The sequence below is a fragment of the Cygnus olor genome, chromosome 1 (assembly GCF_009769625.2).
Source record: "Cygnus olor isolate bCygOlo1 chromosome 1, bCygOlo1.pri.v2, whole genome shotgun sequence".
In the NCBI taxonomy this organism is placed as follows: domain Eukaryota; kingdom Metazoa; phylum Chordata; class Aves; order Anseriformes; family Anatidae; genus Cygnus; species Cygnus olor.
The window spans coordinates 128,828,246-128,853,871 of NC_049169.1; the positions used below are offsets into that span (position 1 = coordinate 128,828,246).

At 44.6% G+C, this 25,626-nt stretch overlaps 1 protein-coding gene across 1 annotated transcript; it reads left to right on the plus strand.

The window, feature by feature from the left end:
- Nucleotides 1–98: 98 nt before the first annotated feature.
- Nucleotides 99–25,626, plus strand: ACE2 (angiotensin converting enzyme 2). Its single transcript, XM_040532779.1, has 18 exons — nucleotides 99–435; nucleotides 3,041–3,199; nucleotides 5,065–5,158; nucleotides 5,755–5,898; nucleotides 6,949–7,061; nucleotides 7,561–7,669; nucleotides 8,422–8,519; nucleotides 10,015–10,184; nucleotides 11,222–11,448; nucleotides 12,268–12,412; nucleotides 15,204–15,302; nucleotides 15,965–16,087; nucleotides 16,474–16,646; nucleotides 17,379–17,437; nucleotides 21,512–21,612; nucleotides 22,616–22,732; nucleotides 23,971–24,165; nucleotides 24,823–25,626. The coding sequence occupies exons 1-18, from the start codon at nucleotides 253–255 to the stop codon at nucleotides 24,938–24,940; spliced, it is 2,427 nt and encodes an 808-aa protein (XP_040388713.1). The 5' UTR covers nucleotides 99–252; the 3' UTR covers nucleotides 24,941–25,626.

Below are 25,626 nucleotides of genomic sequence, written 5' to 3' on the forward strand. Positions count from 1 at the left end.
TTATAAGAAGGCCATAAAATGGTAGGAGTAATTATGTTTTTCCAAAGTTAATCATTGACTTCTGTTTATTTGACTTTTTATAAAAAACTTTTTCCTTTCTCTCCTCAATGGATAAAACCTATAAAAGGCCTGGAAAATTGGATTCAGCCTCTTTGGTTCACATTAGCCATGCATAAATGCTGATGAGAAGGAGGTAGAGAAGCTCGTCTGAGGAAAACTACTTCATTGGAGGTTCTCAGCCTGGACACGAACATGTTGGCTCACGTCTTGCTTCTCTGTGGTCTGAGCGCTGTTGTGATCCCACAGGATGTCACAAATCAAGCCCAAATGTTTCTGGCAGAGTTCAATGTGAGGGCAGAAGACATCAGCTATGAAAGCTCCCTTGCCTCATGGAACTACAACACCAACATTACTGAGGAGACGGCCATGAAGATGGTAAGTGCTCCATTCTACGGGTTTTAATAGTGTTTTAGGAATCTGATGGTTACTTTACAGTTTGTTTTGGTTCCCCCATGGCTGACAGAAATTTGGGTGCTGCTTTGGGAGCTTGCTTTCACTCACTGGAGGTGCCTGGGCCATTAGCAGCCTCTGCAGCCTAGGGCTGGTGACAGGGCTGCCCTCACACCGCATGGGCATGGCCAGAGGCTGGACTTACCCTCAGCCATGACTCTGAGTCACCCCAGTAAGTGGGGGGAAAAGGTGAGGGAGTGCTGAATGTTTGGACCCAAAATCAGCTGGATGGAGAGGGGCACCTGCCTCCATATTTACTGCTGTCCTGAGCTTATCCCTGTCTTGTATAGGGGACCCTATTCTTTATAGAGTGGGAGACCTTCTGACCACATTCATCTCATAGCCCTGGCTGTTAGTAGACTGGCTGGGGGTATTAAACTGGAAAAGTGAGATCACAGATTTCGAAAAGCCACCGGTGGAGTTTGCACCATGGTGTTCTAGAACATTGCTTTGAAAGTAAATATCTATCTGGAGGAAGGAATAGAGCATTTTTACTTGAAATACCTTGCAGCACAGTTTGCCCTGGTTTCCAACACCAACATCTTGCTGTCCCAGTCAACTGGGTCTTTTGGCAAGTACTGTGTTTGTCTAGAGCACTCAGCCATGATCTGACTGGCTGCTAATACAGCCGTGCTGCAGCCTGGCATCTCATAACCTTGGAACCTCTAAAATGAAGAAAAAAAACCAACCAAACAAACAAAAAAACCCACCTTGAGTTCTGTAGCTACTTACATTTTAAAGTTAAGTTGAGTTTTAGAGAAAAACAATTCAGAGCATAAAAATGAAGCTGAACATCCTACATCTACTTTTGTGTAACGGTACAAGTCTTCCACTTTGTCTTATAGCTTAATTAAAGCATGGTTTAATTATAGTATTTCTTAATTAAAGCAAGGAGACTGGTTGCTGGAAGAAATCCTAATGACTAATCATTGTCAATCTGGAATGTTTTCCAGTGCACCAGGTACTTAAACTGTAACGTTTCCAAACACGTAAAATGAAAGCCCCATACAGCACTTTCAGCATTAATGAGATGATAATAAAATACGTGAGGAGATACCAGCAATAAGAACCAATTAGTCCAGTGCTCAGAGAGGACGTTTTTCTGTCGCTTGATCTCTTTCGTAGTGCTGGTAATAAACCCACTGCTTCCCCTCCTCCCTGTCTGCTGGAGGAACAGAGTTAATGACTACTGTCCCTTTTGGCTCCTTCCCATCCATTTTCCTTGTAAATTGGGCCACAAACCTCATAACTATTCCTCTGACTTATCAACCAGTTTCTCTAATTAGGGAAAAAACAGACACAAACTGTTTTCCCCCAGCTTTTGCAACTAAAGAGCCCCCTCTCCTGCCCCACTGCTCCTAGAGCACCTCTCCCTCCCTGCTCAGGACGAGTGAGCAATTCAAATGCAGATTTGCACAGTGCTGCTCTTCCTCTGGGTGCTCATTAAGCTCTTGCCCAGTGAGTTTTGCAAGCTGCTGAGCAATGGGCGGGCCTGTTTGCTTTGCTCCTGTGAAGGAGGAGTGTTTGGAAAGCTTTCTGGAGTCTGCATGGGCATGTTATGTCTGTTGCTGCCTCTCTCCATCAGAGCCTGAAGCACGAATGGTTGGTCCATCTTGCACAGGGCTGGACAACTCGGGCACAGCCCTGGAGAAAGTGTTGGCCTCACCGTGCATTTGTTGCATCCTGATGCCTTAGCAGGGTGGGACAGGCATTGCAGTTGCCCTCTTCACAGCCCAGAAAGTTCTGTCATGTGCACAATTAATAAAACTGTCCCAAGGGCTCAGATTAGCACTACTCTAGTTGCCATTTTGGACAGGCGATGATGTGCTAATCTATGTACAAACATATACAAAGAAAGATGAAAAGAATAAGATGGACCTTTTAAAGATGGTCTCAAGTTCAAACAGTATGGTGTTGCTTCATGCACTGTAATTTGGGAATTTCACATGTATGTAATTGCAACAGTGGAAAAAGCAATCTCATGTAGAAAATTCAGGTTTTGCACGCCTGATTTAGGCACCTGTTTAGAGCCTCCCATGCCCACGTATAATTTTTTATTTATTAAAACTTCAGGAGAAAGTGATATTTGCATGAGAGGACTCAATATCTTGGCTGCTGCCTGTTACTGCTACTAAAGCAGAAATGGGCAATGACATCAGGTCACAGCCCTTTTGCGCCCTGACTTGTACCTGTGCTTTGTTAGGCCCAGGTGAGCCAAAGGAAGCACTAAAAGAAGAATTTACGGTGATTTAAACTAGCAGGGAACACAGCTAGATGATGCAGGATCAATTATAACAAATATGTTATGAGGAGACAGTCCTGCTTTTTGCTATTACCAAAGAAAAATTGTTATCAGGAAATGGAAGTCAGAAGGTTCTCCAGCTGCACAGTGCAAGTGCTAAACCTACAGTCCACACGTGGACTCCACAAACAAAGCTCTTCCCCAGAAGAAATACTTTTGCTTGTTGAGTACATCAGGCTCTGCACTCTTTCAGGGAAGTAACCCAGGGCTTATGTGAACCTCTTGCAGAACGAGGCGGGTGCCAAGTGGTCCGCGTTTTATGAGGAGGCCTCCAGGAATGCCAGCAGTTTCCTGCTATCTGACATTCAGGATCCTCTCATCAGGCTCCAGATCCAGTCTCTCCAGGACAGGGGATCCTCTGTGCTGTCACCGGAAAAATACAGCAGGGTAAGTTGCTGAGCACAGCTTGTTTGCGCCAGGTGAGCGAGGGCACGGTGCTGTCACCACCCTGCTTGGCTGAGGATCATGCTTTTTACAGGAGCACGTACCTGTGCTAGGTGACCTCAGCAATATGAGGGGCATCTGGCTTAGGAAACTGCTTCCCTCTCAGGTCATCAGCTTGCTGTGTAATCCATGCCATAAATTGCAAACTCGCACCCGCCTCAGAGTTGCCCTTGCACAAATGGCCAGGTTAGTCATACAGGGAAAGGAGGACCTGTGTCAAGTGCATGGCCAAGTCCAGAGCAAGGGCAATAAGCAGAAGGAGATGGGAGGAAGGATGTTCAGCGAGCCAAACAGGTGGAGGCAGAGGCAACCTTTTGTTCCCTGCACATGCTGCGTTGTCAGGCTGTGAAGAAGCGGGGATGCTTCTATGCAGCAGGCGCCCTGGGATGCTTGAAACTGGTGAAGGTCAATGGACCCTTTCCACAGCAAGCTGCTGAAGGCCAGCATTAAGCAAGATTCAGAATGAGGTTTGACATTTCCACAGTAAAGTTCACGTAAAACTCATGTGTATGGGTAATGAGCATACGTGGAATTGGATTGAGCATCTCAGAAGACTCAAAAGGGATCTATAGCCCAGCTCTTGAGGGTTGAATTAGTTTCTTATCGCTGGAGATCAAATTGAAACAAATTGCTCAGAAAGGGGATCCTGCAGTCCTGATTATGGAAGGATCCTGTGATTTTTTGGCTAAGATCAGCAGTGTTAACCACTGCACACGAAATGCAGCAGGCTGGCTGGACATCCTGTTTGGCTTAAATGAGATGTCTCTCTGGAAAGACAGATTGCCTTGCTGGGAATGCTGGAAGATCATACAAATATGTTTTTATTTTTGAGCACAGCAGTGCACTGATGGTAATGCTGTCTCTGTTGAGGAGGTATTTTCTTCAGTACTCTTCACATTTAGACACTTGCAGGTTCCTAGATAAATGGCTTTTGGGGCTGAAATGATTGATTTTCACTTGAAAAGTGACTTTTTGCACAGTCTGATGGGATTCCACAGAAATATTTAAATATTTTTCACTGACACAAAAATTTCCCAGGGTCCCCACTCATTTTAAAGCTGACAGAGATAAAGTTAGAGCTAGTCGTCAACGACCCCTCCCATTGACAGCTCTAAGTGGTTCTGGTTTAAAGCTTTAAATGCAGAAAAGCCTAGTCCTAAAGGAAAAGCTAAAAGTGGTGCATGCTTTTCAAGAGGTACGAAAACTTGAAAACATTAATAAAAAAAAGATAGAGCAGTGTAGCATAGCTTCTGAGCTGGGTGATTTCAGATGCACTTGGCCTTCAGCTGACCCAAGACACAAGCAGTAGCTTCTCTGTGGTGGAGTTTAAGCATTGGTGCGATGTCACACTGGCAAGCAGTCAGCCTGACAGCCTCTGCAGATGGGGCCCTTCTTGCTCTTGCTCCAGAACATGAGCTACTGGGAGGCTTTAGGTGGGTCCACATTCATGGGAGCGTGTTGATAAACTTTATTGCTTTATTGCTGCTGTATATTGACAGTTCATGTTCATCGAATGCAGAGATCTGCTGACTGGATATTAAGGACCTGTAGATTACATCATATATTCGAGAGATTATCTGTCTTTTCCAGTTAGGTCCTGGTTCAGTAATGCATTCGGGCAAATTCTTTCATTAATCTCTGCTGAGTTTAGACATAAGCTTAAATGTTAAGCTGGTGGGTGAGGCATTGAATCGAGCTCTTAAGGAATTAGCATTATTATGGCTATTATTAGCATTATTATGCATTATTATGGCTATTATTTTGCACAGAGTGTGTTTCTAATGGGCTGTCTCACATCTAATTTGTAGCTGAGCACCGTGCTAAATACAATGAGTACCATCTACAGCACTGGGACTGTCTGCAAAACCACCGAACCATTTGACTGCATGGTGCTGGAGCCAGGTATGGCATTAACAGCTGCCCATATGGTGCCCTTCATATCGCCGTCTCAAAAAGAGGAAGGAAACCCATGAGAGGCTCCTGACTGCAAGAAAACAGGCTGTAGTTCCCACAGATATATCCTGCTATCTAAAGCTTAGTCATAATTTCATTGTACCTTGGAGTCCAGGGACCTGCAGCAGGCCTGCAGCAGGAGAGGGCTTATGTGACAGCCTGCCTGTCACCCGGGGCTTGCCCACGCTGTGGAAAATCTATAATTTTCTCCCCTGGCATCCAAGTCTTGCTGGGCTCAACATCGCATTGAGGCCAGTCTCAAGAACACTGTCAAGGCAAGGGAAGCTGATGCAGGGAGAGAGCGTGGTTAATTTGAGTGACTCATGATCTGCTCTGTGTCTCTTAAAGATAAGAAGGGGAAAATCTTAAATCAAAAAAAGGTGCAATAAAATAATGGGATTTTTTAATGTATCAAACACGAAGCGTTATCTTCTTAGCTCATGAAATTTCTTTGGCTTTGGCTCATTTGCCTGCTGTGAAAGAAAATAAAGAGATTCTGCTTTTTCAAGGCCTAGTACTTATATATATATTTGTTGTTCTGACAGGTCTGGATTCTATTATGGCCTACAGCATAGATTATCACGAGAGACTGTGGGCATGGGAAGCCTGGAGAGCTGATGTTGGCAGGATGATGAGACCGTTATATGAAGAGTATGTTGAACTTAAAAATGAGGCTGCAAAGCTTAATAGTAAGTTGCTTTTTTTTTTTTTTTTATGGCTTCCAGAAATGAAGAATTATATCTCAATCTTGCACACTTTTCACAGAATTCGCAGCCCAGCCTGTTTTGCACATTGATGATCAACATTTTGTGCATATTTTGGTCTGAGTGTGCATGATGCCAAATAAAAGGTAGTGCAGACAGGTGCCAAGGACCAGATCAGAGTTATGTCACTAGCCTGGAACAAAAGGGGGATATCTTTAGTGGCACTTTTCCCAAATGCCATAATGTATCAGAGCCCTTCACTAGACACTGCCTTTTCCAGAACTGCACTGCTTGTGACTTGGGGGCAAACACGCTCAATTTAAAAGGCTTCTGAATGCTGCTGTATGTCCTTGGTGATTTTTCTTCTTTCCTCTCGGCCTTCCTGCACCAGCCACAAGCAGTGTTACATTTTAAAGTGTTCTGCCCCAATTGGAATGATCAGGTTTTGCAGGTCTGGGGCAGCAGATGCAGCCAGGTGCTTTGAAAGGATTTTGCACTAAGGGAAATGTGCTTTCAGTCAGAGATCTCCCCACAAATCACAGGGTATTGTCTTTTCAAGGAGCAATGGCAGGCTGCTGCTATTTTTCTTTGGAGGACTTCTAAAATAGCTGCTGAAGCAGTTACATTATCTGCCTCTTGGCAAAACTACTGCTGGATCACCTACTTTCCTATAAACCTTGTTTCCTGAAAACTGCTAATCTACAGCTAGAGATCAGCTTTGAGACATTATACTCCAAAGAGTTGGACAGGGGAAAAAAAGATTGAAAATTTTAATCAAGCGTAGGCATCACTATGACCTTCCCCTATATCACTAGGGAAAAGACCTCAGCTATGAACCATTTTGTCTCCAGGCTTGATGGAGCTCAGTGGACTGGAAGATGTATCGCCACTGGAAGCTGAATTTCAGTCCTGGTGTTGCTTTGGTTTTGGGGAAAGTCTGTGGCCCTGCACAGGGTCAGCAGGGAGCTGTGTTGCTCCTGCTGGCTGAGCCACGCCATGTGCTGCGTCCTGGGTTAACGCCTCCCCACTTTACAGGTTATGCTGACTACGGAGATTACTGGAGGGCAAATTATGAAGCAGATTACCCAGAAGAATATAAATACAGCCGTGACCAGCTTGTTCAAGATGTGGAGAAGACATTTGAGCAGGTAGGGGCAGGAAAATGCCTTTACCAAGTACAGGGAATTGTGTTTTGTGAGGGTAGGCTCACGTTTTGATGTTGTGAAGGAAGACTAGACCTGCTGTAGACAGCCCGGTCTCAGTCTACATGAGGTTAACAGCTGTTGGGGGTCATAGGTGACCATTTTTACCTCTGCAGCCATGCCAGGACAAGCCCAAAAGAAAGGCGCAGAGAGCACATAGGCTTGTATGAATTTCTGGAGTGTCCTTCTCCCCATGATCCTTTTGTTGCAAAAACTTTGCAGCCAGCCTCTACTAGGGCCTGGCGCCCATTTCCACCATCCCCAAACAGACACACCACATAGGGACAGTGCAGCTTGGTCCCTTTTTGCTGCTCCATGCCAAAGGCTGCAGGTTCATGAGGGGAGAATTTTGTCAGAGACACCTTCGAGGCTCTCTGCTCAGGAAGGACAAATTGGGTAGAGACAAGACAAATTAATGTGCTTCCTTCTCCTTCTCTGCCTCCAGATAAAACCTCTGTACCAGCAGCTACATGCCTACGTGAGGCACCGTCTGGAGCAGGCCTACGGCTCCCAGTTCATCAGCTCCACGGGATGCCTCCCCGCTCATTTGCTGGGTATGACAACGCGGCTGTGTCGCGTGAGCCTGGCCTTGTACACAGGATGACCATCTTCAAGGCACATGGGAACAGAGTAATCTGCCTGTTTAATATTAACAAACAGGGTACAGATAAGAGAAGGGGAGAGGAGAAACAAGGAGTCCCTGGCAGAGATGGCAGAGGTGCTTAGCAGCAGAGGCAGGTAGGGAAGGCAAGCATCCTGCCTGCTGGAGCCATGGGCACCCAGCTCAAAACTCCAGCACAGCACAGCGACATTTCTCTCCCCTTGGTGGCACTTGTCTTCCTCTGAAATGAGACTTTCAGAGAGATTTGTATTCTTTTCCTTTCAAATCTTGTCCTTAGCAGTGGCATTTCATGACTTTGCCTTCAAAGTGAGCAGCATCAAGCTGCTGTAATTGTAATGTATACGAGCACAACAGCAGCAATCGCATGGGCAAACAATATGGACATTCAGTTTTAAGCAGACCTTTGGAAGGTGATCATTCCTGAAACTATACTGTACAGCTAGTTTTGGGAAATAAAAGGATTGTTGATCTGACTTTGACTTATGCATGGCTTCCCAGAACTGCTTCTCTCCACTTCACATCTGGATCAGACCTGTGTAGGCACGTAGGAGTCCCTTCTTACGATATCGCACAATTTGTAGAACTGTCTTATGATATCGCACAATTTATAAAACTGTCTTTAACAATTTAAACAATACATAGTCAACCATTTAAAGTATTTCTATGTTTCTTTCTCTTTTGAAGGTGATATGTGGGGTAGATTTTGGACAAATCTGTATACCTTGACTGTTCCCTATCCAGCCAAACCAAACATTGATGTAACTGATGCAATGGTTCAAAAGGTAAGACATGATAAATTCTTTATGCAATATGCATTATGTAACGAATTTAGGTAGCATAAAAATTACACACAACATGTCAGCTGGTGTCTATAAAACTATAGCTGTCCAAAGGCAGCCATGCCACCAGCAAAGAATTGCTTTCTGCATCCTTTTTTGCTCTTCACCTTAATGTGTTCATTCATTTTCCACTGTACTTTTTCTTTCCCTTAGTAGTTCTCCTCTCTTTCTTCCCCACCCTCTTTGGCTGGCTTAATCTTGGCTCCGAGTCTGTTTTCCTCAGAGACACCTATCCATTAAGAGATATATTTTGTTGATATAAATATTTTAGGACTCATGGAACTGGCTGTTATCAAATATGACCTTTGCCAGCCATTACCATAATCAAATAGCTTGTATGTCGCAGTTCTTTTTTTTTTTTTTTTTTTTTTTTGCCATTCTTGTTTATTTGGGTACAGCTAGGAAACTGCAATTCTGCCTGTTATCTTTTGATAACTGCATAGCACCATAAGGTCTGTGTTTGAGATCTGCAGTGTTAACAACCATGACACCTTTGCCAGACCGACAATGTGGATGAAGAAAACTCTGTATGCTTGCCTAAACCATGTTCCTTTTATAGAAAATGAAGGTGTTAAATGGAAGTTTTTGAATTGTGATTATTTACCTGAATTCTACCCTCCTCACAGAGGAAGTGCTCCATTTAAATGTTATACTGGCAAGAGAAGGAATAGCTACATTTGATTCATAAGCAGTTTGCACAAGTGTGTATGAATCTCACAGAACTGACCCCCCCGGTAGTCTTAAATTACTTATACCAAAGCACCACCATGAGGAAAAGAAGCATTGCTTACAGAAACTCAGGGATGAAGGCTGGACTCGTCCTTGTTCATGCCTAATTTAGGACTGTTGTCCAATTTAGCCATCTGCCACGTAAATCTCTGCAAAAACCCATCCCAGCCAATGCAGACCTCCTGCTATTGAGAATAATTAAACTGCCAAGTGGCATTTGGAAATAGTCTGGTCGTTAATGTGTAGTTACAATCTGATAGACAACTCCCATAGATATATTTGCCAGGTTTTATGGTTCCGGCCAAGACCCCCTCTCACACGCATTTGCTACGAGCGCAGCTCCACTCCCTCAAACAAGTTGTTCCCGACTGAAGTGGCTGAAGAAATGGATCCCAGGTCTGTCGTGTTTCTGACCTTTTTTATCTCTACCACCTTATCTTTTACTAAAGGCTTCTCTGGTCTGGGTCATGTGCTATCTGCTGACTCTCTGAGTGCAGAAGCCTATTTTGTTTGTGGGGAAAACACTTAATTCCAGTTCCCAGCAGAATTTACGAAAGTGCCAATGATGGACACTGCTGCCTGACTTTCAGTAAGCCAGGTGCTGACCTGAAGTCCCTGACAGACCAGTGTGAAGTCAGCTGTGCTGTTTTGACTGTTGGGAACGGGCTCCATGCAGAAGAAATGATCAATGGTGTCATTGTTTTTTCAGAACTGGGATGCAATGAAAATATTCAAAGCTGCTGAGGCCTTCTTCAGCTCCATTGGCCTCTACAACATGACCGAGGGCTTCTGGAAAAACTCCATGCTCACGGAGCCGACCGACAACAGGAAGGTTGTCTGCCATCCTACGGCATGGGATATGGGCAAAAATGACTACAGGTACTGCAGTTACTGTAGCCCTTTCTCATACCATCTCCTAGAGCATTTATGTTTTCACTGAAGGTGCACCATGCTGTTTTAAGATTTAATTGTTCCTTATTCATTATTTTTATTCTGTCTAATAAGAGAGGAAAGGAAAACAAGGGAGCAGGGAGCCTGCGGGATTGTAAAACTTACTGTGTAGCTTTTCCTGTGAAGATCTAAGGACTACTCTCAAATTTAAGCAGGGAAGTGACTATTATTTACATGAACTAGAAAAATAATGACTATGTTCCAGGGCTTAAAGAATAAACACAAATGCAGGTGCTTGTTGGTTCCATTGGGATTTCTGGTCACCTACACATTCTGCAGCAATGGCACAGGTCCCTGGGCAGCAAAAGAAAACCTCCTGAGACGCCACCTGCTACCTTTAGCTGATGGATCAGAATGGGTAGGCAGACTTCCAGAGTTTCATGAAAAACATCAGTCAATTTTGTATTCCGGTAAGGAGAGAGACTACAAGTTCCCACACAGTGAAGTGTCCTGGAGCAAAATCCATCCCCTCTTGCAGTCCCCGCAGCTCCCTGGTGAAAGAGGCTGGTCCCCAGTAGGGCTGTAATAAAAGCTGCCAGCCTCCCTCCTCAGCACTCTGGGGGAGGAGAAAGGAAATTGCATTTGGAAGAAATAATTTCCTTTATTAAATGGTACCCCCATGAGTGAAAGCAGGAGTGACCGACACAGTTTTTTTTGACGCTGCCACCTGCTTAAATTTGACGACGGATGCTCACTCCAACATGCACAGCAAACTTATTGCCAAGTTTCAGGGAACACCTGCTTCTTACAAAGCAGCCATTTTCCCATACTCCTGGTTCACTAGGTGGATGGATGGAAGTGTTTTGCTGAGTTCCTCTCCAGGCCTCACCCTTGCAAGATAACCTCACGCCATGCTAGGATTGCTTGGGGCGCAGGGTGCTCGCTGGCTCTGGAGGCTGCTTTGCCCCGCAGCAGTGGCCCAGTCACCATATCTCTAACCACAAACACTTTGCCCTGGTGTGCAGGATCAAGATGTGCACCAAAGTGACCATGGATGACTTCCTGACAGCGCACCACGAGATGGGCCACATCGAGTATGACATGGCATACTCTGTACAGCCCTTCCTGCTGCGGGACGGTGCCAACGAGGGCTTCCACGAAGCAGTTGGTGAAATTATGTCACTTTCTGCAGCTACTCCACAGCACCTGAAATCCCTCAACCTCCTAGAGCCAACTTTCCAAGAGGATGAAGGTAAATAAATGCATAAAAACTATATACTTAACTGAAAACACTCACAGGCCTTTTTTTTTTTTTTTTTTTTTGTAGCAAAGTATTTTGTCTGCAAGCTGAGTGAGCAACTCAGAGGCTTCTGCAGATTCTGCCCTAGCAACTTATCAGCAATCCTATTTTTTCCCCCAGATCACATCATGAAGCGAGGAACATGACTTTATAATGCAGCTACATAATTTAGAAACAAATAGCTAGCTCTTCATTACTGAACAAATTGCAAAATCTTCATAGCTCACCTAGATGAGACTCCAATAGTCTTTTCAATTTCTCAAAGACTATTTTCTTGAAAAAATTTCTTGATTGCATAAAGACATACCTTTCTCTACAGAGGTATGCACTTAGCAGTTAAAATGAAACTGAAGCCTTGAGATTTACATCCCTCTTTTATGTGCATATTGAATGGACAATATAGGTGGCGTAAGCTCTCATTATAATGCAATTTGTTTGCCTTCTTGGAGCATTGCATTATAAGGATGGAGATGTACTAAAATCTTCAACTTAAAATTCCCCATCGGAGAATGGCATGTAAATACCAATATGTTAAATTATTTAAGAAGTGATGGTGGTGGACAAATAGATACAGAATGGTATACATTATTTAAGTGATCTTTCCTCATGTGTTTTTTTTTTTTCCAGTAGTATTCTTCCTTCCACTTTTTTCTTAGTAAAACCTCTAACTCAAACATCTGTAAGCATTAGCTGTAATAGGAAGCAACTTTAGTTGCCTAATTGGATACTAACTGCTAACATAACCGTTACCTTAACTACTTCTCTCTTCAGAAACTGAAATCAACTTTCTGCTCAAACAAGCGCTAACGATTGTTGGAACAATGCCTTTTACTTACATGCTGGAGAAGTGGAGGTGGATGGTTTTTAGGGGCGAGATTACAAAGCAGGAATGGACGAAGCGGTGGTGGGAAATGAAGTAAGTTTGAGAAATGAGGATTGTTTTTTTCAATTGACTCTGCAAAACCATCCGTTCTCAGTTACTCAACGTAATTGAGATGCCTGTAGCCCCCAGTGCAGGATCTGTTTCTCAGGATGTTTCTACAAAGCCCAGCAGAGTGCCATGTAGAAACACCCAACGCGGTGAAAACATGGTGCAAGGTCTCACAAGCAGTCTATCCCTGTTAGCACTGTGATCAGCTTCGGGTAGCTTCCCTACCTTTCAGCAGACTTTCTCCTCGTTTCTAATGTCAGCTTCTCTGATAAAGACAGCCTGTGGCCTTTGCATGGGATGTTCCAGATCCCAGGATCAGCATTGCTGTTCCCCATGATACACACCTCAGGACATCTTCTTAGCTTAAGTACGGCTCTCTTCCCTGAGTCTCACTGGGCACATGCTCCTGTTTGCTCCCCACCTCCCAAAGGACAAGTGGAAGGTGAAGTTCATCACACATGCCAATCCAAAAAGCATACAGATATCAGTCTAACAAACATCTCTGCATGCTTTTCTCCTTAGCTTTTCCTTCCCACTTAACAGTGTGTTTGGATATAAATTGTCCAAAAATCTCCAGACTGCTTCTTTCCTATGTATTGATATTCCTGCTAACTACCACCTTTCTCAGTCAAGAAAATACACTTCCCTTGGTAAGTAGCTGGCAGAGGTGCCTTTTCAGGTTGTTCCCCACCAGCCAATCTATTTCCACCTCCCTGGAGTTCAAGAGTTCCACCTCCCTGGAGTTCAGGCTGTGGATGTGGTCTACCTTGACTTCAGTAAGGCTTTTGACACCGTTTCCCACAACATTCTCCTCGAGAAACTGGCTGCTCGTGGCTTGGACTGGCGTACGCTTTGTTGGGTTAAAAACTGGCTGGATGGCCGGGCCCAAAGAGTTGTGGTGAATGGAGCCAAATCCAGTTGGAGGCCGGTCACTAGTGGAGTCCCCCAGGGCTCAGTGCTGGGGCCGGTCCTCTTTATTATCTTTATCAATGACCTGGATGAGGGGATCGAGTGCGCCCTCAGTAAGTTTGCAGATGACACCAAGTTAGGTGCGTGTGTCGATCTGCTCGAGGGAAAGAAGGCTCTGCAGGAAGATCTGGATAGGCTGGACCGATGGGCTGAGGTCAACTGCATGAAGTTCAACAAGGCCAAGTGCCGGGTCCTGCACCTGGGGCGCAACAACCCCAAGCAGCGCTACAGGCTGGGAGAGGAGTGGCTGGAAAGCTGCCTGGCGGAGAAGGACCTGGGAGTACTGGTTGATAGTCGGCTGAATATGAGCCAGCAGTGTGCTCAGGTGGCCAAGAAGGCCAACAGCATCCTGGCTTGCATAAGAAACAGTGTGGCCAGCAGGGCTAGGGAAGTGATTGTCCCCCTGTACTCGGCTCTGGTGAGGCCGCACCTTGAGTACTGCGTTCAGTTTTGGGCCCCTCGCTACAAGAAGGACATGGAGGTGCTCGAGAGAGTCCAGAGAAGGGCAACGAAGCTGGTGAGGGGTCTGGAGAACAAGGCTTATGAGGAGCGGCTGAGGGAGCTGGGGTTGTTCAGCCTGGAGAAGAGGAGGCTCAGGGGAGACCTCATCGCTCTCTATAGGTACCTTAAAGGAGGCTGTAGGGAGGTGGGGGTTGGTCTATTCTCCCATGTGCCTGGTGACAGGACAAGGGGGAAGGGGCTAAAGTTGCACCAGGGGAGGTTTAGGTTGGATATTAGGAAGAACTTCTTTACCGAAAGGGTTGTTAGGCATTGGAATGGGCTGCCCAGGGAGGTGGTTGAGTCGCCATCCCTGGAGGTCTTTAAAAGACGTTTAGATGTAGCCCTTAGTGATATGGTTTAGTGGAGGACTTGTTAGTGTTAGGTCAGAGGTTGGACTAGATGATCTTGGAGGTCTCTTCCAACCTAGACGATTCTGTGATTCTGTGAAGATTAAAAAGAGGCTTGATTCAGGCTGGAGTCCATCATTTCCCAGGGTGGTTAACATAGGGGCAGAAAAATGCAAAGAAACCAAACAATCCCCACACTGAAATTGGAGTCTACACTCTAACAGGAACACAAACAGTGAGCCTTCATCAACAAACAAAATCTGTAATAAAACTTGATGTCAGCAAGCCTCCTGACCCACCATAAAAAATCAGTCAGCTTTGATTTATTCAAAAGTAGCAGAGATGTCAGAGAAATGGAGAGTGACAAATTGATCAGAGAAGCTTATCACATCTGTTGTAATGACACTGCAAAGCTTTGTGCTGAAACAAGACCTTGTCATCCAGGTTTACAGATAAAATATTTCCGTGTAAGTTTATTACCATTTTCAGAAATTAGGGCATGGGTTTGTTTCCGTAGTACTGATCAGGAAGCATGCTCTCAGGAGAGGAAAAAAAGAAGAAAACCCTCACCTCCATCCCAGTGGGACAGCAGGTCGTTCACCTTTTGGGACACTCAGTCTCTGCATGCGCTTACCCAGCACAAAACTTGGGGTGTCCCAGGGTATGAGGTGTGTGTGAAGCATGTCTTGTAGGATATTTCACACCACCAATTACTCCCTGCACACTCTGCAAATCCTTTCCTTGTGCCATCAGTTTCAAAGCAGCTTCTTTGTGGTCTCCAGCTGTGGAGCAGTATTCTTTTGGGGTTACTGAGAGCTGTACATACCTCTTGTGTTTGGAAGGGAGAGAGCTACCCGTAGGTATCTGACAATACAGAGGAAAAGAAGAATCTTTTTTTTTTTTTCTTTCTTATTAACTATTAATGAAAATCCCGTGGTTTTTCTTTCCTCCATCTCCAGGAGAGACATAGTTGGTGTTGTCGAACCAGTCCCTCATGATGAGACGTACTGCGACCCTGCTGCACTGTTCCACGTGGCCAATGATTACTCATTCATAAGGTAGCTCCAACCTTGCTCGATGTTTAATTCATGACTTACGTTTTGGGTGCAGAACAAGCTCTGATTACCTAAAATACATACTGGAGATTTTTATGACACCGTCTTATTTTGTTTTACATCCTGACTGAAGGCAACTGATTTCAGTGGGGGTTTTTCAGTAGACATCAGGAGCTTCACTGTGCCAGTCTCTGAATGGCCGGGAAGCTGCTGGATGTGTTGCCAAGCACAGCAGCTTTGTGCTGCCATCATACTGGTGGGATCACATCTATATGATGTGCCTGTCTCATGGGGAGACTTGCCTCATACCACTGTCTCTCGGGCCATGCACATGCAGCCCTGAAGAAACTATCTCTGGTCCCTCTGTGTCCCAGCCACCTCATCCTAGAGGCTCAGCTGGAGCAGAGATCTGGGAAAGGAAAAACCTTGAGCTATGTGGCAGCAAACAGGTTTGGGGCATTTCTGCTACCTTTGATCTTGGCATTTTGTTAAATCAGAGTTAGCACAGCCTATAAATTCTGGCTGGCCTCCCATCACTGCAGTGATTCTTCCCAAGCAGGAGAGAGAGCTGATGCTGCAGAGCCTCACAGAGTCCAAGGACTTGGGATTTTCTTGACAGACAACTAACAAAAAGTGTGCCTTCCTTCTCCCTGCCCTTCCTGTAGGTATTACACCCGGACCATTTACCAGTTCCAGTTCCACGAGGCGCTTTGCAAAGCGGCCAAGCATACCGGCCCGCTTCACACATGTGACATCACCAATTCCACAGCAGCTGGTGGGAATCTGAGGTAACAGAGACAATTCCTCATAAGTAATAAGTCAGAGCATAGCAAAGCCTAAGTCACCTGTGAAAGCTTCCAGAGTCATTGAGGTTACACCAAGAATGAACTTAGCTTGAAAATTTAGCATTTATCTTGTCAATTCATCTTGACAATTTGGCTAAATTTATATCAGCTGAGGAAGCAAACCTCAAAGATTTAATCTCCTGTTAATGAAAAAATAATTTATTTTTGTTAATAAGAATGATGGGAGGAAGGAGAAGATTCAGAAGCCCCCCCCCCCCCCCCCCCCCAAAAAAAAAGAGAAAACTTTGATATTGATTGCAGATTGTTTTGCTTGGTGCCTAGACGGAACGTGGCAATAACATACATTGTCTTTCCTTCCACATACACAGAGGATTGCTTGAATTAGGCAGATCTAAGCCCTGGACTCAAGCACTGGAAAACTTAACAGGAGAGAAATACATGAATGCAACACCTCTACTCCATTACTTCGAACCTCTATTTAACTGGCTGCAAAAAAACAATTCTGGCAGATACATTGGCTGGAATACAGACTGGACTCCATGTACGTACTGCTTGCGAATTAAGGATAATAGTTGGTCCGCACAGCCCTTGACCAGCAAAGTTCCTGTCTCTTGTAGCTGTTGAAGGCTCTTCGTTATATGAAGACAGGGTTATGGGAAATATACACTGAGCAGTAAGTTTTACTCACAGCAAGGCAAACCAGTACAGAAATGCTACCATTTCTGTACAAACCAGTACAAAATGCTACTATTTTGTTTGCTGTCATGTGCTGTTCAAAGAAGGGAGCTCAAGGGGAGGAAAAGGAGGAGTGAGTGGGAAAATGTGTTTTTCAGCCTGTTGTGATGACACTGAGTGTTGAACAGTCCATGCTGTATACCTGTAATCACCGCTAGTACTGGATAGCCCCGTAACTCTTACAGTGCTGTGCCTGTCTCTGGTGATGAGATTCACCTAGTCAAACATCAGTTCCTGCTTCTGAGCTGCCTATTCTCTGTGGAGGGAAAGACATGTTTCCTTCGTGAGATGTCTAAAGAAGGCTGGAGGACTGTCCTCTAGACGTGCTCTTTCTTTCGATCTACAACAAAACAAGTCTCGGGTGGCTGACAGCTCAGATGCAGATGTTGGCATTAGAGACAGCAGAAGGGAAACAAGATAAATCCCACCAAGCTAGCAAGGTGAACCTGCAAGGAAACTGTAGCTATCCCAGCATTTCCCAGCGACTACCTTTATGTCACTGCAGCTCTGACCCAGTCCTTGTTTCTTTTTCAATCAGATTCTGAAAACGCCATCAAAGTACGCATCAGCCTGAAAGCAGCACTGGGGGACAAGGCGGTAAGTGTGCTTGCACTGGGACGCTCTGTGTATTGCTTGGGCAACAGGAATGCTGTGCTGGTCACTCAGGAAGAAAGGCAGGGTCTGCCTGGCTTTGGGTCTGAAAAGTGGCATCAGCTAAGAAGGAGGGTTATTCCATAGATGTCTTATCTGAGTTTGTGGTCAAGACTGCCTCTACAGTTAGCAGTGGGACCTCTACTGGGAGTGGTCTCACCCATAGTAAGAAAGACATCCCAGCTAGATGAGCTAAGTTACACCATGGAGGTACCAATCTTTTTTTTTTTTTTACCTGGACGGCTAGCATAGGGGGACCTGCGTACCTAAAAACTGCAATATTTTGCCCTGCTATGCTGCTGTGGCTAAGTAAAAGATAAAGCCTCTACCCACATTTTTCCCTAATTTCCATCATCTTGACCACAGTCAGAAGTTATCAGAATAGCTACTTCACGTTTGAATATGAGACTAAAACAGAGGGGTTAAATCCCACCCTGTATTCTCAAATGGTTTCGCACTGCAGCTCTCCTATCACCGCTCCTTTGTAGATCTTTGTTTGCCTGTTCGCTGTAGCCCTGAGGTATTTTGCTGCCCCTGTGCAGGCACAAGCTCTGTTATAAAGACTGAGAGGGGCAGTGCAGCTGCTGTGTTTCAGGGGAAGAGAAGGGCTTTCCTTCCCACGAGAGTTGTCTGCTCTCCCCGATTACGCCAGCTGGCCCAATAAAATGTATTACAGCAACTGACAAAACTCATCAAAGCAAAAGAGGGCTCTTCAAGATTTTAAGCAGAGCATTGGCTTGGCCCATTTGTTTAACCCAGACACCTGGCTGAAAATTTGCTCCTTATTCTCACTGTGTCTCTTTGTGCCAGTCTCATGGAGGCGTCCTAGAAGGTTTCAGGGCAGACACTTTGCTCCTGTTAATCGCTGTTTTCACCTTGCAGAGCGTTAGTAATTTTCTAAGAAGGAGCATGTCATCAGGCAGGCCATTTAGACCTGCACGCCAGAGCCTATTGGACTAGCAAGGACGCAATACCTTGGGCTCATTTTTCATATGAATTGATGCTCTCGCTTCTATCACTCTCTCACATGCAGGCCCCACTGGAATTTTATTGCTTCCTAGACCGCTGAGTCGAGTTAGATACAATTCAAAACTGATATCAGCAGCATGAAAAGGTTCCCTATTACAACACATTTATTAGTCATTATGGTTAATGTTTAGCTTAATACCATTTTTATGCCTGCCTTTTGCCATCACAGCCTTTTGTTGTGCAATTGAGCAGCTGTAAAGCAATCTCATACAGATTACTTAATTTGAATTATTGTATGGACAGTAGGTTCCTATGCTCTGAAGAGCAAGCCGTGCATTTTCCTCTCACAACCAGTCCACGTCACCAACTTGCAAGAAACCTTCTCCATTCGGCAGCTTTATACTTTGCCCCAATTTTCACTCCCGTGGGGCTCCTGGGGACGTGTCTCTGGGCACTGGTGTGCAGAGAAGTGGGCAGTGCCACACACACGGACTGTCACTACACAGAGCAATATGTTTGGGCTGCTTTATGCAGCTCACGGCACACAGAAGCCGGGAATGCGGCGCAAGTGTTTAAGATTATTTGGAGGTATATTGCTCCATTAGGACAGCAGAAGGCATTCTGAGTACGCCAGCAAATCTTTTTGCATTTCTGCTCTTTAGCACTGGCTAGAATGCAAAAGGAGAGATCCCCTGCTCTTCGGCAGAGGGAGGGAGGGTGCTACTGGGGGATGGGGGCACTGGAGGCAACCACGGCTCACACAGGCGGTATTGCAGCCCTCAGCTACCTACCCTGGATGTTACCAGCAGGGAAGTTCAATAGCACAAAGTGATGGCAAATTAAGCACCCAGGCTCACAGATGGGCCCATGCCAGCTACGCCGGAGCGTGTTCGGCTGCAATTACCCTGCTAACTGTTCTCGGGCTGACGAGATTAAAGCTGCAGCCACAGCATCACCAGTGTAGCTGATGAGCCTGAAAACACCCACAACTTTGTTCCAGCTGGGGCATTAAGCAAGGGCCCTCTCAAGGGAAACTGTTAAAAGTCCCTTGCCAAACCATTCTGCATCTGTCTTATCTAAAATAAAGGCTTTCATGAATGGGAATCCCCTGACCACCATTTGAAAATAAACTCGCCTTCGAACATCAATTCAGAATTCTCCACTGGGTGTCTGTCACACCTGTGGTCACGTTGTAAAAGGTGGGCACAAAGGTGGTGTTTGGAAATGGAAAGCAGTCATCCTGCAGGCATTTACGTGTATTTTATCATGGAAAAGCCTTTTTGAATTAGAGGCCAGACTCGCACTGCCTTTCAAGCTACATGTGGGGGTCCTGCAGGGAACACGGGACATTCACTTCACTCTGAAAGCCAAGCAGCCCCTGTGGTGAACAGCAGGCACCAGACTAGATCTCTGAGATGCCTAGGGACAGTGTGCGGGCTGTCATTGCTCACACACAGACCAGAAGCCAGCCAGGTACTTCCCTCCACACAGCCAGTAATGTTATTTATAAAGGCACTTGAGAGGCACACTGGCAATTAAAGTACATTAGACTTAAAAAGACAAAATACTACAGAAAAAAAATAAATGGTTAAAAGCGAAGGTGCTAAGTACAGAAAGCAGCAGTAGAGGAATCAAGCTCAATTAGCTCCTGGTTAAAAAAATAATAATAATAATAAAATCACTATGGAGCCTAAAGATATTGGGATAAACAAAAATAAGAGGAACCCCTCCCCAACAGCCTGGCAACCTGTGATGGTGAATGCTGCCAGCTGCCTGAAATAAAGAGTGGGAAGCGCTCCAGGGCAGGGCTTCGCCTGGCTCCTGGTGAGCAGGAGAACACCAGTGCCTTGCCAGGGCAGGGGCAGACAACAGCTCCTGCTTTTGCTGGCAGGAGAAACCAGCCTGCCATGCGGGGAAATGGGGGCTGCTCTGCCAGGGTCACCAGTGTCTTTCTTGGGGCATGATGCAGCACGGACCAGTACCCGTGTGGGCTCCTCCTGTTCTTGCCTCTGGTGTGTTTGTCTTCATTTTATGCCACTGTTGACAGGAGGACAGAGTGGAAGAATGTGGCTGGATTTTATAAAGCCCTGTTACAACAGAGCTGTCTTCTACCGCACCTTCCCGAATGATGCTTGAGAAAGTCAGGAACGGTGTAAAACTATTAGTGACAGCATTTATAGGCATTCCTGCAATGCAATCAAATCCAAGCCTTCAGGGGACAAAAAAAAATAAAAAAATTACCAGATAGTTCTGAAAGGAATTTTCCCTTTGTGCACACATGGTATTGCGTAACGGGCTGGGGTGCGTTGTCAGCTCTTGAGGAGGTTTTTGCCCCCTGTGAAGCTCCCAGTTCCTGCTCCAGAGAAGCTGGGTTTGACTTCTGTGCCCCAGGATAACTTTGGACTCATAAGGCAGGCTGGGAGGAGCCTGAACATAAGCAAGGATTTTTTTATATTGCCTGTTTGTTCTTAAGGGAAGAACAGTAGAAATACTGATGCAAAGAGCTTTTCACCTCTCTGGGCATAGGAACCAGCATGGGCTTTTGAAATTCCCACTCGGGCTGCATTTCTGTACCACAAGCATCAGCACCAGCAGCTCAGCCCTTTTGGCCCTGGCAGCTGCAACTACTAGCTTAACCTGCTGATCTGAATCATGAAGTGCTGTCATCGTTATGGTTGCTTTATTATCCTCTCTCTAAAGCACAGACTATGAATTGCATTAACTGTGACAGAGCACATGTTGCTTCTGCTGCCTTTGCATCCTGCAAGGCAGGACTGCAACATCTTCAGCAGCCCCACATGATTGCAGAGGGATAGCACGATGAGCTGTCTGGCAGTGGGGATGCCTGCTTGGTTGTTTTTCTGCAGAATGCCCAGATTAACAGGGATAAAATGTTTGAGTAGGTTCCTGAAGTGCTGTCATGGCGCAAATAAATAAAACAGAAGCGCATGCCAAGCATTACAATTACTAATTTAGAACGATTTCTTAATGTCAGCTAACTTGCCATACATCTGTCACCTCCGATGAATCTCTTTTGTGCTGTTTTTGTAGTATGAGTGGGATAAAAGTGAGCTCTTCTTGTTCAAGTCATCCATCGCCTATGCCATGAGGAAATACTTCGCAGAGGTGAAGCTACAGAACGTCGACTTCCAGTGAGTGGCTTGCCTAACCGTGCTGGCTATGCCTGTATTACTTCTTGCTCACTAGTGGTATGGGTTGGTGGAATTAATTGTGATTTCTGTCAGATACAAAGAGGAATGGTGATAACAATGTTAAACATCAGCTGGTTGTAAAAGGCAAGGTGCCAGCTTCATTACATGCTGTTCTTTCTCTTCCCCAAGAAGCATGAAGTTCAGGAGTAATGTGCTAAAGTTAGGTAACTTCAGTGGCTGCAGAGGCTTTGTCTCCCACTGCTCATCAGTGATGAAAGTGAACCTTGAGAATTTCTGCCCAATACATACATGGAAATATCAGAGAAGACACATTGGTTAGAAATAAAAATTTCCAACTATATACGTGTACGATACTGAATATCCAAGAGGTTTTGAGCCCAGGAAAGATAAACTTGTTGATCATAATGCACTAAAATTCCATGCAGACTTACTAATCTTATCTGGGTTTACTTACAAACATAAAATCTATCATCTGAGATTGATTTTGGTAGGAAGAAACACCATTTTTTAGGTCTCTTGGAAAATTTTCAGAAGCTATGTATTTCAAATATTTGATATTACTTTATAGAACATCAGTCATGTAACGTCTAGGACCTATTCCCAGCAGAGCATAAGAAGGATTTTTTATTTTTTTTTTCCACTTGGTATTTCATATATCACTTCCCTCATGAGAATTGCCCTAAACACTCCTTAGAGAGCCTGAGCACTCTTTGTTCTTTGTGCTGATTATGTGCTTTGGAAAATTATGCCAAGGATTGTCCCAGGTATAGAGTAGACTCTCTCCATCTGAGGTTATTCCTTAGCACTTACAAAAAGAATTTCTAACAGGATAATAAATTTAACTTCCAAGTTGAGGTCACTAGGAAGCTTTCTCTTAGCACAGACTAGCATTAGCTATTCAATGCAACCATTCCCTTACCTGAATTTAAAGCTAATGTCATCTCAATAACCACGAAACCTTTCTCTTCTGTTTCTCAATCAGGGCGACAGACATTCATGTTGGGGAAGAGACGCAAAGGGTCTCCTTCTACATTACTGTGAGCATGCCAGGTAATGTCAGCAATACTGTGCCCAAAGCTGACGTGGAAGATGCCATCAGGTGAGATTTTGCTTTCTGGGAAAAAAAAAAAAACAAAACTAAACAAAAACAGTGTATGAAAGGATGGAAGGAAAAGCAGAGCTTAAGCCTGCTAGAACAGAAAGGGTGATAAGAAAGTCAGTTCTGCAGTTAAAATGGAAATACTAGGAGAGAAACTGTTATGATAGAAAGAAAACAGTCCATCTATCTGATGGTGTCTTGGACAGCAGCCAATGTAAAATGCTTCAGGGGGCTTGTAAAACTGTCATAACACACCTAATTGCATCATACTTTGCCAGGAAATATCATTGCTTCAACTTTAACGGGAACTATTCTATATTCTGAAATACGAGGCATGGTAATGGTGTGTACATGCATGAGAGCACGTGTGTTTTCTTTCTCTCATTAGAGAAAATTCAGTGCGAGAGTTATTGTTAGTGACGACTGCAGAATGATGCATTAGAAAGAAAGCCAGTTGTATTTGATTGTAGAGAAAAGGAGTCAGAGCAGGAGCTAATTCGCACTTATGGGTCAATGAACAGCTCTTTTATAGCACAGTATGAAACCACTGTCAGTTATTACTGTAAAAATGGTAAGTAAAACTGCAAGTCTGCAGATGGTCACGGATAATGTGCAGTGGGAAAAAAAGAGGGCACAAATCTAAAAGTAGCAGCAACATGAGATGGGGTTGAAAAAGCAGTTAGAGAAACCGGTGAACCAAGAGAGAGGTATGACTATGAAAGTCGTTGTCCAGATCAAACTGACAGAAGCAGAGGTTCAGGAAAACAAGATACAGAAAAGACAACAGGGAAGGTATTTTCAGGGCAGTAAAGAGCACAAATCAAAGTTGTGGAAGGCTGTAGGAGGGAAAGAGAAGAAGGCAAAGCTGTGGTTTTCTGTCATATAACCAAGAAAATTATGGATAAAGAGAATAAGAGGCAAAGCACAAATAGAGAATGAGATCATAAGGCATAAGTCTGCTTGCCGCATTTTGATAACCTGTTAAGACTGGGTTTAAGAGCTTAGATAGTGTCTGAACATGTCACTTAAGCTGCAACATGTTAAGGGCTTAAGTTATCATGCCTGTTACCCGCCACCCTGTAACAGAAGGAATATGGGTTTAGCAGTACCTCCTGTGCAGCCTGTTCAACTGAGCAGTTCAGTGGGAGCTTGGCATACTGGAGAGTTACAAAGCAACTGAGAAATGTTTATTTCTTTCCAATAAACATGTGAAACTTTTAATTTCCTCCTGACGGCAGGATGTCTCGGGGACGAATCAGTGAGGCTTTCAGGCTGGACGATAACACGCTGGAGTTTGTGGGCATACTTCCAACCCTGGCCACACCTTATGAACCACCAGTCACCGTCTGGTTAATTATATTTGGAGTGGTCATTAGCCTGGTTGTCATTGGAGTTATTGTCTTGATCGTCAGTGGGCAGAGAGATCGAAAAAAGTGAGTAGTATTTTTGACACTATAATCACAACTAGAGGGAGAAGTCCCGATGGTTGACTCATCAGGGTGCTTACAGATGGGCCACCAAATCTAAATGAAGCAAATCAGGGAATTACTGCTTATCATCTCCCTCCCTTCAACAGTAGTGGCTAACGGTTCAACTCCCTGCCTTTCAGTGCATGACAGCTTTGGCAGCGTAGTGAAAGTCCATTTTCATTAGCAGTTTAGCCAAGGCAGCTGGACATGCTGCGGCTGCAGAGAGCTGTGGCACAGCCAGGCTTCTGCCAGCCCTGCTGCAGGGCTGGTGGAGCAGCCTGTGTGTTGCGTGCTGCCTTCGTCAGTGGAAGAATTTGCCCACATTCGTCAGCACCTGCAGTCTTCAGTGGTCTTGTTGGGGGTTGTCCAGGAATGCCATTTCTCTTAAATATTATTGCATTTTCACCAATATAGTTGGGTTGTTCTTATATGTCTCTCTGATAATGGGATTTCTGAGAATGTAGTGGGCTTGCTACTGTTCCCCTTAAAGACAATGAAAAATTCCTTCTGGCATGAATTTTCCCAGTTGAGAACAACATTATTTGCAATTGCTTATTCTGCGGATCCAGAAGGACTTGAACAGAGCAGGGGCTTGTAATATAAAAATAATTTCTATTACAGGCAAGCGAAAGGAAGAGCAAGAGAAGCAGAATCAAACTGTGAAGCGAACCCTTACGATGATGATGGAAAAAGCAACAAGGGATTTGAGCTATCTGAAGAGACACAAACATCATTTTAGATGACATGGGACAATAAGGGTTTCTGTTTTTCATTTGGTTGTTTTGGTTGGTGTCTTTTTTCTTCACTTCACTTGTAGCAGTGATGGCTAGCAAGGACCAAAACGCTATGGATGTTGTCAGACATCATGACTTCCGGTAGACCCTGAATCTACTGGTTCCTAGACAACAGTAACTAATTCTGCCATTTATGTGGTAACTAAAAAACATGCAAAAATGCAAGATGTGTATGTCCTGTGGCTTTTCTACAAAATATGTGCATCATATTACACACTCTCTCATCTGCTTTTCATAGATGTGCTGCATCCAATTTGCCTTTGTTTCCTCTGTAAAGAGATATAACCTCTTGGAAGTGTAGAGCTGTACACAGATCAAGGCAGACAAGAATAACTCATATACTTGTGATGCCCATAAGGAACATCATGATCTTTCCAGATGGAGAGCTCAGAAACCTATCTGATAGACAGTGAGAAAAAAACAACAACTGTCCACCATGAGAATCTTTGTGATGAAGTACTCAAATTGATATGAAATAAATGCATTTTTTGCACCTACGGGAAATCTGTATCATTGTAAAACGGTTACAGAATGAAGACTAACAAGCACTGGAACTTAGGAAGCTGTAACATAAGTTATTTTTCTAACTGGTTTATGGATATGTATTGTAGAGACCAATTAGCACATGACC